Source organism: Lagopus muta, chromosome 14 (genome assembly GCF_023343835.1).
Source record: "Lagopus muta isolate bLagMut1 chromosome 14, bLagMut1 primary, whole genome shotgun sequence".
In the NCBI taxonomy this organism is placed as follows: domain Eukaryota; kingdom Metazoa; phylum Chordata; class Aves; order Galliformes; family Phasianidae; genus Lagopus; species Lagopus muta.
Window position 1 is genome coordinate 14845922 of NC_064446.1, and position 21659 is coordinate 14867580.

Here is a 21659-nt window from a genome sequence, read left to right on the forward strand (position 1 = left end):
TGCATCTCTCAGCCAGAGTGACCAAAGCCATCTGGGGTTTTGGTTGCTTTTTTTTTTTTGCATGCTGCACTTGATACCCTTTTTCTTTTTTCCTTGGTAATCATGGATTTCACTACAGGTAATACCCAGTCAGGGAATAAATACAGAGCCCCAAAGAGGGTGAAGTGCTGCTAGCATAGTGCTGTGGCCAATGGTGCCCTTGGGACACAACGCTGCTGCTGGTTAGGATGGGTGTGGGAGCACTTTAATCCCTAAGTACATTTCTGGGACACCTTGAGCCCCATGAGCTGTGCTGGATATCGAGCCCTGCAGTGTCTGGGGCTGCCCTGCATCCCTACCCCTGTGGAGGGGAGCACTGAAGCCAGCCCAGCCATTCCCAGACATGGATGGCAAAGCCCAGCCTGCAGGGAGCCCCTCAGTTTGAGGGGAGGGCAATATTTTTGGAGAAGCAAGATAAATGACTTTTGGATTCATCTGCTTTCTGCTGCTATGGCTGGTGGTTGTTCAGCTGTCCCTCTGCTCACCTGCTTTCCAGACCCAAAAAATGACAGACACAGAGGACAAGAAAAGAACAATTCACTACTAGGTATGCAAACACCAATCTGCCCTGATACAAACCTCCCTCCTCACCAAACACCACCAAGCAGTTACACACAAACAATAAAAATCCCCCAAGGATTACCAAAGTTTCCTGTATTTATATTTTTGATTTTATTTTTAATTTTTTTTATTACAAAAGAAAAAAACAAAAAACCCACAACCATTATTACAAAGGCACCATTTAATGGAAGACTTCTGCCAGGGAGAACTCTCAATTCAATACTTTTTGTGAACAAAAATTAAAATCCATAGGTACAAACAAAACCCAATTAAAAATAAAAAAGAGAGAGAACTGTTCAATCCATAGCTTATAATTATGCAGTTTCTTCAAAGTCAATAGAGGCTTCTGTTGAAAGCCATCAAATGAGAATTGTATGGTTGACGTTTAAAACAAAGAAGGAAACCAATGTTTGTTCAAAAAAACCCCAGCCAAACAAAAGAAAAACCAATAAAATAATAATTAAAAAAATATACATATTGTTTGGGTACTGGTTAATGAATTCAAATTTACCTTCTCCAAATCAGTCACCATTGGTGGTACAACTGGCAACTCTGGTGACGCCTTTGCTCAGAAAGCTGAACATCCACAGAGCATTCCAACCAACATTTCCCACTTCTGGCCCTGGTTTGGATGGGGGTTTTGCAGAGCTCGTGCCCAGCTTTCTGCTTTGGGAGCCTGGTTTTTGCAGAGCCCACAGCTGGGAGCCTGGAGCAGGGGCCTTAATTCACTCCCAAGCAAGGCAGCCCCAGAACGAGCCCTAAGCATCTCTCTGTGCTGCTGAATCAGGGCTGAATTAGGCACCTGCCTTTCTCTGTCATAGAAAGCAAGCCCCAAACTGGGCCTGCCATAAAAAACCAACCCAACTATCCTCAAGGTGGAAACTTGGTGATCAAAACCAAATAAAAACGGCCTTAAAAATATATACATATATATATATGGCTTTTCATTTTTCCGATCCATTCCATTGGAAACAAAAATAAACTTAAGGGCGATATTTGGTTTTCAACAATTCTGTCCTTCCCCCGTGGCGTGGGCAGGGCGAGGGGATGGAGGCACTGGGCACGGTCAGAAGCCACCCGAGTTCTCCTTCATCTTCGCCAGTAGCCGGGAGTAGACGGGCGCTGCAAAGGGGAAAAGCAAACTGGGTGGGACAGACACACGGACACGCTGCCCTCCTGGGTATGCTGCATCTTGCTTGCAGCAAGAGCACAGAATATATTGTTCTTTAAGGGATGGGACATATGGTGGAGTGGAGAAGCGGAGAGGTTGCCTTACCTAGCCGAGGATTCCTTTGAGAAACCTGCATTGGGAAGAAAACACCGTGTTTGAGTAACTACAACAAACCCCTGACAGCTGTAAGGCTTTGCATGCCAATACATCCACCTGTAGTCTCCAAACTGTCACACACAACAGCTTTACTAACTAGAATATTTCCATTTCTGATCCTTAGCTACTTGCTAGTTCTCCTCACGCTGCTAAAAGTGCAGAAGAAGAGGCAGATAAATGACTCTTTGGTGCCGTTTGCATTATTGGAGGTTGACATACACAGCAAGGCGTACAAGGTATGCTATCAATGGTAGCCTTCATGTTGAAAAAGTACCACTTCTTAGACAATTAAATAAAGAAAAGACGATGGATCAAACCAGAAAACATATATATTTACTCTCTTTGGAAGCCAAAATCTCAGTGTGACATTATCTTCAAATCACTGTTACTAAAATGTAATTTCAGTAGTTCCACAACGGTGGATTTTTTGCTTTTTACCTTAGATAAAGCAGATGCCTGTTTGAAGATCTCTAATGCAGGATCTGCAGGCTCGTCACCTCTTTCTTGTGGCCTTGAAGCTAAGAGTGGGACAGAGACAGCACTGAAATACCAGACACAGAAATACATATCCAGATAGATAGATATTAACATATATAGAGGGCATTCAAAGCACTCAGGCTGCTCCCTTACAGTATTTCAAAGCGTGTGTTGAAAATCCCATAACATCCACAATAAAATGAAGTAATTGCTCCTTCCTAAAGCAGAGATGGAGAGACCACAACTCCCAGAGGGCACGGCAGCAGAGCACCTGCTGCAGCAAGAGCAGGCTGTGCTGCACACCCATCCCCATGCACGGTCTGCTCCGTGTTTTATGTCACTCACTTTACACAAGAGGTGGTTTTGGTAACAGTTCTGCTGTGATGGTGTGGCTCAAAGCACTTCCAAGCACCAACCTACCCTGAGGCTGCAAGACGGAGCTCACAGCATGAATCACACCATTTGTGGCCATGATGTCGCTTTCAGCAACGGGCTCCTTGTTGACGTGTATGACGTGGTTTTTCTGTTCAGGAGGAGAAAATAAAGTGAAAAAGCAGAAAACGAGAAACTTTTGTCATCAGTGCTTTCCAATTTTATAAAACCTTCATCTGAACTCATTCATTTACTAGATGGTTGTAAGCGTTTTCACTTCCCTTGCCAATTGAGAAGAGTATAAAACCAAATGATAGCTTGAGCAGAGCAGCCAGCAGGTTTTGAAGCACAGGCTCTCTGTGGGCTGGGTGGAAACACTGCACATGCACCAGCATCTTGGCACAAGGAGGGATTACTATGGGGATTGGAGCAGGAGTGAGCAGACCATGGCTGGACATGGCAGAGCTCTGCCACATGTGTTGGCCAACTCAACACACTCTGGAGCAGCAACCTTTCCATTTTTGTCCTGCGTTTTCTTCCTTATGCATAGAGAAGGCTGTGAGTTACATATTTTCTGAGATATATATATTTGTCCTCAATAAGGAATTCTACATTCTCTTAATGGAGTGCAGAACTTCTGAAATGAAATTACGCATCTAAATAACTCCTGCTGTGTTAGAGGAGCCCACGCAGAGATCATTTTCATTACACTGAAAAAGACGTGTTAGTTGAACAAGCTATTCATTTGATTTATTTATGTTTTTTCCCCATGACTCAGGGTTAAATTTATAACAGCTCCTGGAAGTCATTTACAATTGGCCTTCTGGAGAGAAAGCTGAAGCAAACCACATTTCAAAGTTGCCAACTTGCTGACATGGCAGGAGTCCCTCCACTGCAGCCCCAGAAACACAGCTTGGTGCGACTCGATGCACGTTTAGGACAGGCTCCCAACAAACAACCCAACTGAGCAGACATCCTCTGTGCCCTGACATGGACTTTGGTCACAGACCACGTCCTGTCAGCTCTGACTCACCATGCTGACTTCCAGCTTGTCTCCCTGCATGGACTTGAGCCTCACAAGCGCGCTGACCGCGCCGCTCACCAGGATCTCATCAGCCATGTGGAACTTGAGGATGCTGGCAAGCTCCTTGGCGTTACCTGGGGGAAGAAAACATTTACATTTACATCAGAGCTTTCTTCCTGTGTTTCATCTGCTGGAATGACCCTATGTGGAAAATATCATCATTTCTTAAAAGGGAAAGGAAACAAGGTAAAATAGTGTTGGATACCCCTTGGTTAGAGCTGGCTAGGGCACTGAGGCTGCTCCTGCCTGGGCAGGTCAGGGTCCCAATAAGTCTTGAAAGACCATCTTCCTTGAAAGTGTCCCACCTTGACACATATCAGCTCTGCCCTACACATGAAATCCTTTCATCTTGGTGATGCAGTCTCCTTGTTTTTCTCACCATGCACTCAATGAACCTTCTTCTGGTGCTATTTTCACTTCTCAGTGAACTTTAGAGGAGAAAATCTTCTGTTTAATAGGGAATCACAGAGTGCACCCTGGTACTTGCAAGCACTGATACTTTCATTAACACTAATGACACTTTGCAGTAATCTCCACAGGTGAAACTGCAGGATTCCTGGGTAGGAAAGGGCAAAGTGCAGGAGAGACAGACCAGGCTTTGAGCAACCTGATCGAACTGTGGGTGTCCCTGTTCGTGGCAAGGGAGTCACACTAGGTAAGTTTTAAGGGTCCCTTCCAAGTCAAACCATTCCATGATTCCATGTCACTGATGGTTCATAGACTGAGAGCCCAATCCTCACCTCACTGGGTCTCTCTCTATTCTTTTAGCTGTCCTCTGAAACAGATCTCAGGAAGGCAAGAGGTGTCCCCACCACCACCTGTTCTCCAAGAGGCAGCAATGTGCACAGCATGGGCCAGCAGCCCTCCTCGTTTTCCTTTACAGGCTGTGACTAAAACCCACAGCAAATCCCAGAGAAAGACAATGGGGAAGAGCTAGTGCAAAAAATGGCCTTCATGTAAGAAACCAGAGAAGCTTCTCCAGCGATGTGGACTTCTTGTTTTGCTGTTTATATCTGATATAGGCTCCAAGCTTTTTTTCCATTTTTCTAGGGTGGTCACGGCTCACACTGCACAACCTCACCAGCATGATTCACTTCTTCGTCAGAAGTGTAAGCTAAATATTTGCGTGAAAAAACAAGAACATCTGAAGTGTCCACATCTGGGATACCTCATTCCTGCAGCCGTTTATAACAGCTGCAGAACAGTTCTGAAATATTTATACATTAAGCACTGCGCTGGATGTAGAGTCTGATATTACCAATTCCTCATCCATGCACTTAAAAGGATAACCAGCCACCATGGGCAGATGCTTCCTGAATTATGACATCAGTGTTTGGTTGGGCGTTAATGACGAGAAGATGTTACACTGAAATACCTGGCATTGTTTCCAACCACAGCCATTTTCCAGCGTGAAGAAAATAAGAGACCCTGCTGCTTATTCAGATGAGGGTTATTAAACACTCCCACGCTTTTCTCTACCGCCAGTCTGCATGCCTGAGCTTTTCAGGATATTGGTCTCCATCAATGCTGACCTGAGTACTGGGCAGACTTCCCGCTTTACCCATGTATGCATAGATGGAACAACAGCTCCAGAATAACATATCACAATAACATTTTATACAGTGCAACCCGAGGCTGACTGTGGACCGTGTTTGCCATTTGCAGTTCTTTATACACCCCAAGCCTGTGCTATTAAATGCTATTAAACATTCTCACTGCTACCATCCCTGATGTGCAAGGCAGAGACCCCCTCGGTTTCTCTAGAAACACCTTAGAGCTGTCCTGCTCACACCAACTAGCCCAGCCAAACTGAAGTCATAGGAAGTTTGTAGCACACACAACAAACATGCCTGCCCAGCAGAAGTGTAAGCCCATGGCCATGCTTTGTATGAGGGCTCAGTTCCACTCCTTTCTGTGCACCCTCAGCTCTATGCTGCATTGGGCTTTTCCAAATCAGTTGTGTAGGAGCTCCATGCTCCCAGCAGACAGGGTCAAAGAATGAGATATGGCAGAGAACCTGAGCCATTCTTCCATAGCACACCAACAACACACGGCAGCTGAATGCTCTAGAAATGCTCACCCATCAGTTTGTTGAGTTCCCCCTGTGGCATGGCTTGGAAAGCTTCATTGGTTGGAGCAAAGACAGTGAAGGTACCCGGCCTGTTCAAGTTCTCCATGAGACCTGCAGACTGGATTGCAGCCACCAACGTACTGCAAGACATGTAAAACACTGATGGCTTCACCGCATACTACATTCACTGGTCTCTGAGCTGTGAAGTTATAACTGCAAAATCCTGCTGGGGTCCAGAAAGTCAATTAAGCAAGAAGTTGACCAGATAGCAGATGATCCTGCAAGGCCCAACAAGAATATCTGAGAAATGACAAAGCAAGCTGGGGCTGCTGTATCCTTGGGGCAAAGTGGCTTGTGAGCAGACATGAAGGCTTGGCCACAGCAGTTCTGATAGGCTGAGGTGGCTACAGAGCTTCTTACTGTAACAGCGGACTCACAAGGGGACTACACACGCTCTTGGCTCACAATTCAAGGAAGGGTTATTTGAAGTCTCACTCCCTATAATTTCAGAATGAGACTGTGGTTTTCGGTGCTCTTCCCATGTTAAAAATATTACATATAGTCAAGACTGTGATCCATAGTAAATAGAATAGCAAACAGAAGCAGCTCTTCTGCTTCTAACTGGCACCTAGGAAGAGCAGAAAGGTCACCTGAAGCGATGGTCTGCCTTGAGAACATCCATCACTGAGCCAGTTGGTGGGGTCAACATCTTGTCCACACTAAACAGTGTCCCAAACCTCCCTCTCTTGTCATGGGCAGCAATGCAGGCATTTTCAATGCATAGGTTCTGCAAATGCAATTCCAGAAAAACAACTTTATCAGCATATGCTTGGAAAGAGAGATCTGGGATAGGACAGAAGTCATCTGTGCAGAGCAACCGCCCATATTTAGCACTGCAAGCTGCACAAACTCACGTTGCGGTACACAAATACTCTCAGTTCCTTGTCACCCAGCGTCTGTAGTTTCTGACCGTGGTAAAGATATTTAGAAGAGAGCTGGTCTTTAACAATGTGGTTCAGAAGCAAATTTCTCATATTGCTGTCAACAGTGGGGCGTTTATCTGCAGCCAAGAAAATAAGGACAGAACTAGTGACTCACTTAGAAGGACCACAGAGACACTGAAGACGTCCACATGCAGATTGCTACCCACAACAGCTTTTAATTTTGAAGCTACATGTCACCATCTATAGCTGAGGCATTTGAGAGAGGGTTTGCGTGTTTGCACACTGAAACTCAGCCAAAGAGAGACAGCTTGAAGCAGACCTGTGGCCCAGACCAATAGAAGAGAGGGATTTACCCCACATATTACCTTTGAACACCTCATTCACTGGGGCAAGGAGGGTCACTCGCTCACTGCCAGTTAGATGTGAACTTAGGCCAGCTTGTCTGAAAAGGTTCATAGACTCAGAAACTTCAGATTCCTGGGCCAACTCAAACAGTGTCTTAGCTGAAAAGAAAAGCAATGCATTGTAACATCTCATCCAACACAATCCACTCATTGCCACAAAAAAAACCCAACAACTTACATCCTCTAAATCTTCTTTGACAAAAAAAACCCAAGAAGACAAAAGAAGGGGAACAAAACAAGAGATGTAACAGTGCCTCCAATACCTGAGTCTGGGATCAGCAGCTCATTGACAAAGTGGACAACGCCGTTGGTAGCCAGGATGTCCTTGTTGGCAATGATGGGCTTCCCATTGAGCGTCAGCTCCTCCCCACTGCAGCCCACATCCAGGGTGGTTCCTTCCAGTGTCTCCATCGTCAGCCCAGCAATGATGGCCTCAGCACACATGGCTGACTTCAGGATGTGATGGTTCAGCAGGTCTATGAGAGAAGCAAGTGTCTTAGCGAGCTGGAAATATCAACCCTGCAATTACTGCAGGTTTTTGGGATAATGTTCTAAAGGTGAGGGCCTCTGAAGTACAGAGGGAGCACAGGGACCCATGACACAGGATGCTCAGCTATTACAGACTGTGCTGTGCGGTTTTAATTCAGCAGTCTGTGAAATGAAGTGTTCTAAACGGATGATTTTTATATGCCCTTGTTAATTTCAGAAAGGTTTTGTGTGATTACTCAATTCATTTGCCAAAGGAAGTTACACTGATTAGATGCTAGCACTCTTCTAGCCATAGGCTGATAGAAATCATTACCACAAAGAGGAGTGCTAAGAAAATACTTCAAACACTGCTTCACTCCCTCCTCTATATCTGTTAACACCCTCTCTGCCACATCTACACAACTACATTCGAAGAAGCCTGGACTGTCCATGCTAAAAAAAATAGAGAATGTGTTGACTGCAGCTTAGACTGTACCAAGGGGTTGCTCACATCTATTTAAAAAGGAATTCCAAAGAACTGCAGAATAATCTTTGTTGTCTCGGTGGGCTTGATAAACAAATCACTTACCCCTCAGGGCTTCTGGGTCCCCCAGGATCCTGTTCAGCATCTCTCGTGGGATCTTCTCGAAGGCTTCGTTGGTTGGAGCCAGAAGGGTGTACTGGCCTTCGCTCTCCAGCAAGCTGTTGAGGTCAGAAGCAGCCACAGCAGCCTTCAGAGAAATGAGAAGAAAGGGTAAAATACGTCCAGCCAGAATGCAAAGGTCAGCAGCTTTGTCCAGGCAGTCACTGAGAGCCAGATTTATTACAGCTTTTAGAATTTCAGTGCACGTACAAAAGTCCTGAATAGCTTCTTTCAGCACTTTGGTCCCTCTATAAATTTGGCCTGGCCTCTTGGTTCTCTTATGCTCCAAAAATCTGAGTACAAGAGCTTTTTTGGGCCAGTCTCAGAGCCGGTTCGAATACCCCAATGTGCCTGGAAAGGGTCACTGCACTTCCAGTAAATAATTCAGACCAGACTTTACAGCTGGCGAACTGCAGAACTCCTCTGCTTTCCTCTTTATTCCTTAACCTGGCAGAGAGCAAAGCAGATATGTTGGTACACATCAAATCTGAAGAGTTAACAGCTCCTAAGGCTGGTTTTACGATACAAGAGAGAGGGGCCAGACTCAGTTTGTGTCTTCCTCCTGACAGCAGTAGCAGGGTGACAATTATTCTCATAAAAATACACTGATATCGAGCACTCTTCCTACAGCAAAACAAGCTCTACTGGATGCTCTCAGCAGCAGAATCACAGCATTCACACACTGTCAAACTTCAAAAGGAGTGGGATGAGTGAATACCTCTAAGGAGGCCCTTCAGCACACATGGGTCAGACTCACCCGAAGGGTCTCCAGGCTTTCCTCGGTCTCAACGATGTGCTGAATGCTGTTCGTGGTGGTGGAGATGACTTTGTCAATGACGTGAACCACTCCGTTGGTGGCGTGGTGGTCAGCTTTCAGCAGCCTGGCACAGTTCACAGTCACAATCTGCAGAGGGAAAGACGCACAGGGTGTTATGGGCACTAAAACAAGAAGGTGAAGTAGCCGCTGCTGTTATTCTATCTTGAACGCAGTGAGCACTAGAATATTGAACCAGCAGGAGCAGAAATGTGGTTTCCTAAAAAAAAAACCCAAAAAACGCATAAAGAATGAGAGTGCTCTTTCAAAAACTGAATGGTATTGTATTTAAAAAGCTTTGAAAGCAATCAGTGGTTTTGTCTACCCTAAGAAAATATGCAACGTCAAATACTTACACAAGCATCGTGTTATACAGCAGTATGGGCAACCTCCTTGCAGCAGCATCTACAGAACTAACCACTTATGAACATTCTTTTTTAGTTCCTTCTAAACATCTATCCTAAGTCAACAGTCTTCAGCCTAAGCACTACACAGATTTGGGGACAAAGAACTGTGCAGGAGCTGCAAGACAACAGAACAGCAAGCCTGCTGCGGGCAGGTTGAGTGCCAACATCTTACCCCATTGGGATAGTGGTGGATCTGGATGGGCAGGTTCTGGTACATGGAGTTCAGCGTTGTCCCATGTTTCAGGTCATCCGTGAGGACCCGTTTGTTCACCATGTGGTAGCGGAGGGCATTGAGCAGCTCAATGTTGACATTGCTGACCAAGGAATCCAGTGTTTCCTGAAAATCAGCAACATGAATTTTCCAGCGCTTGTTCATTTTTTCACCTTGTCACTGGGGAGAGTCAGGAGGTTTGGCTGCACCAAAGGGCCACGTGTGTGTGTGTACGAGGTGACGTGCTCAACCTTATGCCACCTGTGGCAGACTCAGAACTTTAACTTCCATCAAAGCTCATCTTTTGCCTCAAAGCAGCAGTGAGCAGCTCTGGCAGCCCTGTCCTTGGCAGACAGATGGCAGCAAGCTCCAGAGTGGGGTCATGGCATGGACACATGCAATAGGGTGACCAAAGGCGTTGACAAAGAAAGGTGACTTTCCACACCAGCTCTGCTGCTGCTGCTTGGGGATACAGGCTTCAAAATGATCAAGAATAAACAAAAGAGTAAAGAAAAACTGAAAGAGAAGACAACTTTCCCTGTTGTCTTACTGCAACGTCTAACACAAAGAAGCAGGGAAAACTGAATGAAATGACTGCTATATCCACCCCCTGCTGAGCACCCACATCACTGGGCAGTGCTGGGATCTGTCAGAAACAAAGCTCTGGAGCTGACAGCAGTTCCCATCTTGGAAATTCCCAGCCCTTCCTACACCAGGATGTGCCTGTTGTGCAGATTGAGGCTGAATCTCCAATACAGAAAGCCAGGGGAAGAAGAGGAAGAAGGGGAGTAAACTCTTACAGCAGACAAGGAAGCCCAGGCCTCGTTACTCGGGGCAAAAATAGTAAAGGTTCCAGGTCCTTCGATCTCTGGCCTCAGGTTGGAGCGGTCGGAGTAGAGCTGCGTGGTAGCAGAGCCCACCACTCCCAGCGTCTCGTAGATGTTTGAGAGTGGCAGTGCTGGAAGAAGACAGGTTATGTTCCCCAGACCCCGTTAGTCCTCTCCCAGCCCCCACCAGCCACTGAGCTGCATTTCCTATTAAAGGGAATTTTGTCCAACTCACGCTTGCCAAAACAGAACTGAGAAGAGACTGGCAGAACTGTTACTCTATCGTTACCTTGTATTGCATTTCCAGCAGAGCTGTATTACTTGTTGGAAAGAGTAATTCCCTATGGCCCTCCCATGCTTGATTGAGTTTAATTATATCCAAGGTTTTAAGTTGTCTGGAATGCTTTGCATGCTTTGGAGCTAATCTGGCACTCAGCTGGTGCTCTGCTGAGTCCATTTTTGACTCATTCAAGGCAATCTTGTGCACAAATTGCAAACCTCATATTCACTCTGAGCAATTTTCTAGCATTCTCCTTAACTGGGCTGACGTATGTAAGAAGTCTAAAAAATGTCAAACATGTTTTTACCAGCTGGGCAGCCTTTTTCTCCAGGAACTTTTTCATATCCAGGACAGCACTCGTAGCTGATTACTCTGGAATAAGAGATGGATACAGGAGATTAACCGAGAGTGTTTCACTGCTTTTCCTGTATTAGCTATAGCCCTGCCTGCACTCATCCCTACTCGGTGATGTTTCTAAAGCAAACTTCCTCAGAAACATATACATGAGCAAATGACAAACCATATCCATCATCTCCTGCAGGGCTGTATGTAGCCAGCTTCTCTACAGAACAAAAACAGAAACTATTTCTTTGCAAAACCACCCTTGCCCAGCTATTTTGCTGGTCTCTGTACAAACAGTGATGGAAATTGATAACAATGGGCCCAGCAGAGCACCTCAGTGAGGTGGTGAGCTCAGCACCATCTCAGGACCTGCACGGGACAGAGAAGTGAGGCACAGACCTACAAGTGATGGTAGATATCTATATCTCCAAGTATCTCTTAGGAGAGGACCCAGAAGTAAAGATGATATATCCCTCCTATAGCAATGGAGGTGGAACTAGGTGATCTTAAAGGTCCCTTCCATCCCAAATCATTCTATGATCTCCACATATCTCCTAGTGGGATTTGGTGCTAGCTGCCTATTTCCCAGCTGTTTTGCTCCAGCACAAGCCAGCAGTGAATAATGAACACCCATCTATAGCACTGAGGGCTTCAAGCCAATGGCTGCACACTCATTCAATGCACACAAGATTAAGGACTGAGAAAACTCAAGTGCTTCTTTGATTCATGACAGAGCAATACCAGACATACCAAAACACCCAATACCTCTGATCTGTATTTGTATTTTTGGCAATGGGAATTCTGCTCACTGAGTTCATCCCCTTCCTCAGAAGGATCTGGGGATGTCTCAGTGTATCTGCTGGGTTTGGGCATTGCACTACAACTCCAGTATGACTGCTCTACCAAACTAGCCAAGCGTTTTCCCTGTGCTTCATCCCACTCCTGTCCACCCCAGAAACCATTTGCTTGTTTATAGCAACACTGGCATGACAGATCCACAGGGGAAGGAGCATCTCTGGTCTTGGCTGCTTGGAACCAGTGACGGATGAGCATCCATGGCCTGAGTGCTGCACCCATTGTCTGCAGCTCAGAGGGAAATGAAATAAGTCATCTGATTCTGGCCATCAAAGGGAATGTCACCATACAAACAGGAAAAAAAAAATTAATAAAAGTCAGTCTGGGAGTGACCTGTTTATTTTTCACAGGGTGTCTTTCACTTGTTGCTCTTAGGCTTGGTGTGAAAGGAGCAAGGCCATCTGATGGATGGGCTGGGGCAGTGACGGATCGATATTCCTCCTAAAGAGACTTGTTTCCTCTGTGCTCCCAGCTGGATTAGAGACAAGTCCGGTGGACACCCACTCAGACAAGGCAAAATCCTCAAGCTTCAGATATTTGTCATCATTTTAACAGTGTTAACAAACAGTGGAAATGCCTGGGGTTTAAGAGGGAATTCTTCAGGGTAATTAAGAGCTAGCAAGTGAAACAAATACCTGCTTTTCTGTGACAGAAGCAAATAAATTCTGTCTCATGGTTTCCTAAGAGAATTACAAAGCAAACCCAGACTGATTGTCTAGACATTATATATTCCATGTGGGAAAGAGTTTGCCTAAAGCAATCCCTTCCTTTGACTACTGGAGATCTTAACACCCTGCTGCTCTGCTTTCCTCAGCCCCCCGTCTCATGTTCATTACAAACACACACTTTCTCCCTCTGCCACCTCCCTCCCCTACCTCTGATTTTTCATTTTTTTTTTCCACCCTAGAAACTAAATCCAGTCTAGACAGTTCCCCTGATTCAGAGCTGCAATCAAAGACGAAGAGCTGATTAAAAAGAAATCATTGCAAAGTTCAGCATAAATAATTCCTGAGTGCTGACATAGGCTTTAAAAGGCTTATTTATGGATCGATGGGAGCTGAACGAGCTGCGAGGAGTGGGAGGGATGTGGTGCACACAGGGCTCAACGCTGGGGGCTGGGACAGGAGCCGAGGGCAGTGAGATGGGACAGGACCACACTGCCTGCTTTTTGGGGTGAGGGTCACCTCCAGCATCACCACACCGAGGCAGCTCATGGCAAGGCCAGCAGTAGGGTCAGCTCTGCTTGTGGGCAGGCTCCTCCAAGCCTCCAGTCTCACTCACCCACTGAAGGGATCCACCAGCATCACCTGGCCCTGCGTGCCAAGTTCACCATTCACAACCTCCCCTCCCATCTTGTCCCGTATGATCTCAACAGGGATTTTTTAAAAGGCTTTTTGAGTACCAGGAAAGGCCGTGTGGACAGAAAGGTGCTCAGCCAAGTGCTGGCCCTTATGAGGAGCCACTCCCAGGGCTCATGAAACCATCCTTTTGGGTCCTTTTGGTGCCCCTGCTCATGGCAGGGGGGTTGAAATTAGGTGATCTTTGAGGTCCTTTTCAACCCAGGCCATTCTATGATTCTATGATCCCCACCTTCAGCCATGCTCCCTGCTGTGGCTGATGGGCTGATGGGTGAAACCATCCAATTTGATCACCCAGTGTGCCCAATGAAACATGGATACAGCTCAAGGGGATGCTCAGCACTGGGGCCCAGCTGGTCCTGCAGCCTCATCCAACCCCAGAGAGCAGCGTGGCTGTGGCTGCTCTGCCCCACATTCAGGATACGGTAACTTACCTACATGGGAACAAGGATGCTTCTTTGATATGTTCTTCTCCATGAGCCCCAGATGTAACAAGATGAGCAATCTGACCCTGCTGTCCAAAGGCTTTGGTTGTACCAAATCTTTAAAATCTAGAGAATTTGGCACAAAAACCAAGCCAAGCTGCTGGTGTCACCCCAACTGGCTCCACACAGCAGCAGGGGTTCAACAAGCAATGCTCTCCTACAAAGAGCACTTGTCACCCACTCTGCAACACCTCCAGCCACAATTTCCTGACCCCCTCACTGAAAAGTTTTGACTCGAGTCTTCACAGCTCTTCAGCCTTTGGTTTGGAAATGCTGCACTCCTAAATGGCAAAGTGTCTGAGTGCAGAAGCAAGCCCCTTGCTTTTTATTAGTCATTGTTTCACTGCTGGGGCATTCTTAGGACGTGAAATTAAATTTTAAGTGCATTTTTCAAGGTAATAAAAGTAAGCTTAGGCATATATTAGTGAATAAAGATCCATTTGTAATAATTTCCTGTAATAAAATCCATATGTTTTGGTTTTGTAAAAATTGTGCCAGAGACTCGTTTCTTTTCCTGAGCTGAGGAAAAAAAAATATATATATATTTTTTTATATATATATATATATATAAAAGTTAATTCAAAAGGAAAAAAAAAAGGAGAAGTACTGAGGGGCAGCTCACTGCTACCAGTTATTCCTCAAATAATAGTAATAATTATTAAAAAAATGTGTATAAGTCGTCCTGCTCTCAAGGCAAATAGTGTGTGTGGGAGGCATTCATTGCAACCCCCACTTCCACTGCTTAAGGGAGATAGGAACATATAAAAAGCCCAGTCACAACGATGAGAATATACTCTAAATAAACGATTTCCTCGGCCTTGGAATAACCAACAGTGGAAAATTACCTAATTACCAAAACAATCTAGTTTCAGTGCTCATTAAAATCAAAGCGGTGTCAGACTTCTTGCCAACCGCCTTATCTCACTTCATCAGCAAGTAATGCAATGATAAAACGTACATAAATCCTCTATCTAATTTCTTCCCAACTGCGTGAGCCAACACTTTAACAAAGAGGAGAGAAGCAGAAAAAAAAAAAATGTAGATAAAGAGGTGAGAGTCCCCTTCTGATGCATGAGCTGGATTTTCCATCGTGCGCATCCAGCTCCGGCTCAGCGCTCCACCCCAATGCACTGGAAGATGCTGTTCAAGAAGCAAGCTTGCAAAGCCACACCACCAAGGCTGGTGCTCACAGCCAGAACTTGGTTCTGTCAGGTAAGAGCTACAGAGCAGTGCACACAGCACCCTCTGCACCTCTGGGAGTGCTTCTGGAGCAGCACCTGGAAGGTGATGTGCCTGGGGCAAGACTGAAGACCAAGCATATCCTAAGCTAGATGATCTTTTTCCAGCCTTAATTATTGCATCTCTCCATTTTCTCAGTGTCTCTGGACGTGCTAGGATGATGGAAAATAAAGGAAATCAAAAAGCAGTCAAATCTACCTTCTTGGAGCCAGATACCTGCATCTGCTACACACTTCCAATCTGTCACACCACCAACCCTTCAAGCAAATAAAGATAATAGGCCAAAAGAGAAGCGGATGCACTGAGTCAAGCATCTGCCAACCTAGGACTTCACAAAGGTGGAAAAAAGCCTTTTAGGAAAAAGAAGGAAGTGATGATGTTCATCCAGAGAAGCTCTGGTGAGAGACAGGCACTGGGACCCCACTTGGGCTGAAGAAGTGCATGCAGCCACCATGGGGAAGACCCAAGCGTGGATCCCCAGTGCAGGCTGCAGCCTCCAGTTCTGCTGACACACGTGCCAAACCCTGACTATTTCTGGGACTTGAGGTTATCCTCAGGAGCTCTGCCAGACCAGCTCAGCCCCACACACAGGGCCGGTTTTGGGGCTCATGCTGGGCACCATCATCATGCTCCTAGGAGGCAGAGCACCCAGCATGGAGCACGCCAGGCCCTGACACTGCAGTGAGAGTCCACTTGCTGCAGCACAGCAAATAACATCCTTTATGAACAGCTCCTGATTGCTTCCATACGCCGGGAGCACTGCGTCCGGAGGGAGCCATCACCAGCAAATGTCTGTAATCAGAGCTGTCCCAGGGTGCTCCAGAAAATCTGAGTGAGGCACACATTCTTTGTTCTGCATCAGCATATAAGGAGCAGAGCAAAGCCAGGGCTCAGAAATGGCTAGGAAAGGAGAGAAGGACAGTAAAACCCATTGTTGGGATGACGCAAAGTGAAGAACAGCGAGCAAATTCCATGTGTAATGGGAACATTATCTCATAGGTTAACACACAGGTTAATGCTGTGTGTGCTTTCTTCTCAGCAACGCATCATTGGATAAGACATTTGGGTAAAAGCAGGGGAATAAAGGTTGGAAGAGATCACCCCATCTCCTCAAATGACATCACCAGGCTCTGCCAGATGCCAGTCCCTCCAGCTCCTCCTGGAGATAAGCGGGTGAGTTGTTTTCTGCCAAATACACGTTGGGTTACTCGAGGTTTAGTTTCTGATGTGCTCCAGAGCTGAATCAACCCACGACTGGCATCTCCTTGCCCTTCAGTGATTTTAAGAGCAAAGCTATCCCACACTCACAGCACTATCTTGTTTTGTTTGGCGGCTGTGCTACTCCCTTATCAGAAGAAGTGATGATACCACCCTGCCATGCCAGGATCTGGTCCACTGACATCAAAAAAGCCACCGTTCAGCCAAGATGGGAGTTTGAATTCTGATCATTCCAATTAAATCTCCCCAGATTTGGTGCTTTCACAGAATTAGGGGGGAGTTGGTTTGCTCTGCATAAGGGGCAATTCAACCTCCCTCCTCATAATACCAACGCAGATCCATAAAACCAAACCCAACAGCCAGCAAAAACAGCTCAGCCAACAAAGGCAACAGCAGCACAGCTCACCCCCACTACAGACCTCAACGCCTGCTGTTTACTACAGAACCAGAGTTTATTTAATCAGCAGTAAAGAGCAGCACGTTCCTATAGATCCAATTACACATCACAAGGGGCTGCACACAGCGGATGATTCCTGTTGTTTGCTCTAGATCAGTGACTTCTCACAACACATCATTTCAAGCGAGAAGAAGCTGCCCGGACTTTGGTTTCATCTGTCTGAAGCCCTGTTTGGACTCCAAAAAGCTTCCCTGCTCCCATTTGCAGCCTGGTGCTGAGTCAGGCATGCATGGCCATCATTATCTGCTGACTGCATCGCTGGCAGGAATGTCCCCAGGCTGCTCGTGCCCATACTTTATGCAACACTTACTTGACTGTTATCATTTAGATGTGGAACTGGCCCGCGAGTGTAATTAACTTTCCTGGTGGGGTCAATAGAATGCTGGCTAAAAGCGACACCTCTCTCTATTTCTGTTTTTACTTCCAAAGAAAACACGCGCAGATGAATTTTGTGGTCTCTCCAATATTCATCAGGCTGCCTTTTATGCCTGTTTTTTTTTTTGTTGTTGTTATTTGTGTTTTTCAGCATTGCGCTTAGCAGTGAAAGAAGGAGACACACTGACTACTAGAAGACATCTGGTCCATGCTCCATTATAGCATCCACACTTAGAGAACCGAGAGCCATACAGGTACATGTGGAAATGCAACTAGAATAAATCATCAGGGTTTGAATAGCACAGAATCACAGAATGGTTTGGGTTGGAAGGGATCCCTCAAGGCCATCCTGTCCCACTCCCTGCAGTGAGCAGGGACTTCTGCAGCTCCATCAGTGCTCACAGCCCCTCAGCCCAACCTGGGCTGTCTCCAGGGATGGGGCACCCAATACATCTTTGGACAACCTGCTCCAGCATTCCACCACCTTTATTGTAAACAACATTTTCTTATATCCAGTCTAAATCTCTCCTCTCTTTGTTTGAAACCTTGTCTAATCACAACAGAACCTGCCAACGAACTTATAAACACAGTATTTTCCATTCTTAACATCTAAACATAAATATTCCACGTTTGTCACAGGAGAAAAACACAAGACACAAGCCATGTTTTCAGCAGCCAAAGGCTAAAACAACTCTTAACATCCAATGCACACACCCAACACACACTGCACTACGTGCCTCTCCATCCCAGCACCCAGCAGAGGCCTTGGGGCAGCACTGGGGGGGGTTCCCAAGTACTCACGTTGCCTTCCCACAGATCTTCCTCTGGTACCACTGCTTGCAGTTGGTGAAATATTTCCTGTTGGTGCCAATCAGCTTCTGCACGGCACAGACGTTGGGGCTGCAGGAAGGACAAAGCAGAGCAGGGTCTGTCAGGGGCCCAACAGCAACCAGAGGGGTTGGTGGGGAGGGAGCTCAGGGACTGGGGTGTGCTGGGGAGCTCACAAAGCAAAGGCAGAAAGGGAAGAGCTTTCTACCCACTCTGCAATGTTATGTTTTTCTTTACCACGTGCAAAAGCTCCCCATCTTGCCATCTTCTACCTCCCCCCAAAGTACATAGGGACAATGGTTTGGTTGAGATTTCTATGGCAAACAGCAATTTACAGTCTGAAATCCCTATTGAAACCTAATATATTTCAGCAATCATTCAAAATATTTCCCAAATTTTTATGGTTTAGGAGCTAATGGAAGACAGATACAGATCAGCACCCAAAATGCTGTCTGATGGGCTCCACTTGTGCTGGAGGTGGATGCTGACGGGGAAGGGCAGCACGGTGTGGGGTGGCACAGGCCAGCAGTGGCTGTAAGATTCCAATCTCTGTCAGAAGAATGGGGCACTGCGTGTGTGAATCATCTCAGTGAGAGCTGACAGCAGCCTTTCAGCTTTCTAAGAAGCTGAGAGCAAAGCTGTGGTCAAACAGGAGCTGACTCCTCCTTTGGCCAGCACAGTGCTTCCCTGCTCCTCCCATTGCCACCGCTCTGTGCTTCGTGTGCCAGCAGCTGAGACCATGGGCATGGCTGTGCCCACAGCTAGTGTGAGCGGGCACAAATGTCATTCCCTTTTGTATATAAGGAGAGAGACAAGTGGAGAGAATCTATTATGAAAGAGCAGAAATCACAAATCCGAACGTTCAGCTGGCGCAGGCTGGCAGCAGCTCAGTGCTCCGCACACCAAATCACAGCTGAGAGGCTGAGAGACACGTCTGTGCTCTGTGACTCAGCCCACCTCAGCTCCCCTGGCCCCGCCACACTGAAATGTGGTTCCAATTAGATCGAAATTCCAAATCTTGCCTCGATTTCAGCGTCTGGCTGACGGCGGTGGACAATCCCTCTAATATTCCTCTTGACAAGGCTGGCTACTGAAGGACTTGTTTGATCACTTCCCCCATGAACAGGGAGCAGCCTGCCAAGAAAATCCCACACCGGTGCTACTTTTCCCCCTTCTCCCTCGCTGAGACCCAGCAATGCAGGGGGGTGACCTGTTGGAAAGGCTTTTCCCTGGTTTTCCTCCATGCAGGAAGGTCCCCCCAGGGCTGTGCTGTCAGTGATTCCCACAGGCTGGCTGTAGTAGCGGCTCCCTGCTGTGCACATTCTGGGTCTTTGCCCAGTCTGGCTTAAAACGAATTTGTCAACACTCTCCCCTCTCCTCACTGGAGTTCATCACCTCTGCCATGGCGTTCCCAGTACTCCACACTGATCAAACCGCCCATTGTTGGGCTGTGCTGGAGCCCAGTGCTCAGCAAGCAGAGCTGCTGGGCTGGGGGCAGCCCTGGAAAGGGGCAGAACGTAGCAGGACCCCTGCACAGCCCCCCATGACCTGCACCCAGGCAATGCTCAGGAGTCTTCATCTCCAAGTCCTAATGCTCCCTCTATACTTTTCCCCTCCCAGACCTGAACTGATCCACTTAAGGATTAATTAAGATGTCCAAGTGCTGCTGCAGAGCCCAGCACTCCCACCCAGCTTGCTGCTGGCTCAGTGGGAACACTGATGACACCGAGGGTGCTTGCAGCAGAGGCGCATATTCCTCCTGCACATCCCTTCTGCAGCCACCAGCTTTGAGGTCTGACATCACTGCATCCCTCCGACACATCATCAATCGTCATTCAGAACTCAGATTGAAAATGAACGTGGTGTAAGTTGTGCTCCCCATCAGGGAGGGACCCATGAGCCAAGTGCTGCTGTCAGCTACACGGGATTCATCTCAGCACAACCTCACCACCTCTACAGACACTGCCATGCAGCGCAGCCACATTTGCCCCTGTGCTGCCCTCACAGCACTTTACACCGAAGCTGCACCAACTCACAGCTCTGAGCAAACTTCTGCCTTAGGAACAGCACCAGCGCCAGGTATTTACTTTGCTTCAGATCACTCAGAGATGAAGAACAAGGCTGTGTTTGTACATCAATCACTGCCATCCATTCAGCATTGAGATTTTACAAACAGACGTCTGCTCAGAGGTCGCCTGTTAGATTCTCTATCTGGTCAGATAGGTAAAGTGTTCCCCTTCTTGTAAATATTGGGCTGGATCCCTGCCAGACACGTTCCAAACTGCAATATTTCAGCCCGGGGTTTTTTTGAAAGCCATTCATGACCCTTCGGTGATGCATTTCAATGGAGGTTACAGCTCAATTAACGCCACCACAATGAGTAACAAAAGCCACCTGAAGCTGCTCTCATCGTTTCACTCCAACTCCTTCCCAACATGCAACCATGAAGGTTGGTTTTCTACCTGCCAGTAAATACACTGGGCTATGCAGCCCATCACACACTGCTCATCCAGCAGGAGCTCTACCTGCACTGCTGGGGAACTCCTATCTCAGAAAGTCTGTGATTAAAGAAGTGACGACTTCAGTCAGGAAAACATTCAGGATGTACAGTCCGATTAAATTGGTGCTCACCCACAGAGATACCCTTCTGCCATTGAAACCATTCTCTTTTCCTACACATTCATGAAAACAACAATTCCTTCCATAGGATGCTCAGCAGTTCCAAATCTGGGATATTTCTTTTTTTTTTTCTTTTTTTCTCCCCTTTTTCCTTAATGAGGAGAGACTGATAGCATCACTGAGCCATCCAACAGGGCATCGGGACTACGAAGCATCCTGAGAGAAAGGGGGAAAGCTGTCAGAGGAAGGAAGAAAAATCATGGGGGAAGGAAGAAAAAGTCGCCAGAGAAAGGAAGGAAGAGTGCAGAGGAAGAAGCACGGCACTGATCGCAGCCGGGCTCGCCCCGCGCACGCAGCCTGCTGCACCAATAGAGGGAAAGAAAAGTTCTGCGGGTATTTCTATTGCTTTTTCTCCCCCCTCTCCCCGCGGGCAGAGCGGAGCCGCCGCTTACCCGTGCTGCCGGCCGCGGAGGCGGCTGTGCTGCAGGACCTGCTGGTACGGGGACTTGGCGGCGGCGGCGAGCCCCAGCGCCAGCAGCAGCAGCGGCAGCGACGGGCGCGCCATGGCCGGGGCCGCTTCGGGAAACGGGCCGGACGGGACGGAGCAGCCGCGCGTCCCCGTTAAATGCGGCGGCGGCGCGGGGGCGGGGAGCGGCTGTGCGGCCCCGCGGGGGGAGAGGAGCCGCCGCCCGGGCCGGCCTTGCGGGAGGGGACGGGGACGGGGGGGGAGAGGGAGGGGAGAGGGGGCCGCCCCGGGGACGGCATCCAACCCTCGGGCGGCCTGCCCGGCCCTCCGCCGGACCCCGAGCAAAGCGCTCCTCCAGCCTCCCGCCGGCGCCTCGCTTCGTCCTCAGTCTTTTTCTTCTCCTCCCGAACCCTTTATTCCACTCCCAGACCACTTCCCCCCAGTCCGGTCCCTGATGCGCTCCGGGTGTCCCGTCTGATCCCAGCCCC

General features: G+C 47.5%; 1 protein-coding gene across 1 annotated transcript; it reads right to left on the minus strand.

The window, feature by feature from the left end:
- Positions 1-761: 761 nt before the first annotated feature.
- On the minus strand, positions 762-21349 carry TGFBI (transforming growth factor beta induced). Its single transcript, XM_048960426.1, has 17 exons — positions 21158-21349; positions 18060-18158; positions 11237-11301; positions 10623-10780; positions 9784-9948; positions 9148-9294; positions 8337-8478; positions 7543-7755; positions 7241-7378; positions 6846-6991; positions 6582-6718; positions 5941-6071; positions 3810-3934; positions 2825-2927; positions 2366-2445; positions 1877-1901; positions 762-1722 (listed from the first exon to the last, which is right to left on the minus strand). Exons 1-17 carry the CDS (start codon positions 21268-21270, stop codon positions 1667-1669), a joined length of 2043 nt encoding a protein of 680 aa, XP_048816383.1. The 5' UTR covers positions 21271-21349; the 3' UTR covers positions 762-1666.
- Between the last annotated feature and the right edge of the window lie 310 nt (positions 21350-21659).

Bases quoted from the DNA above. Each gene is read 5' to 3' on its own strand.
- TGFBI (XM_048960426.1), bottom strand. From the start codon at position 21,270: ATGGCGCGCCCGTCGCTGCCGCTGCTGCTGCTGGCGCTGGGGCTCGCC. The intron at 6,719-6,845 runs GTGAGTTTGTGC...TTGCATTTGCAG, and splicing joins GAGTATTTGTGTACCGCAAC to AACCTATGCATTGAAAATGC. The intron at 1,723-1,876 runs GTAAGGCAACCT...TCCCCTTTGCAG, and splicing joins TCAAAGGAATCCTCGGCTAG to CGCCCGTCTACTCCCGGCTA.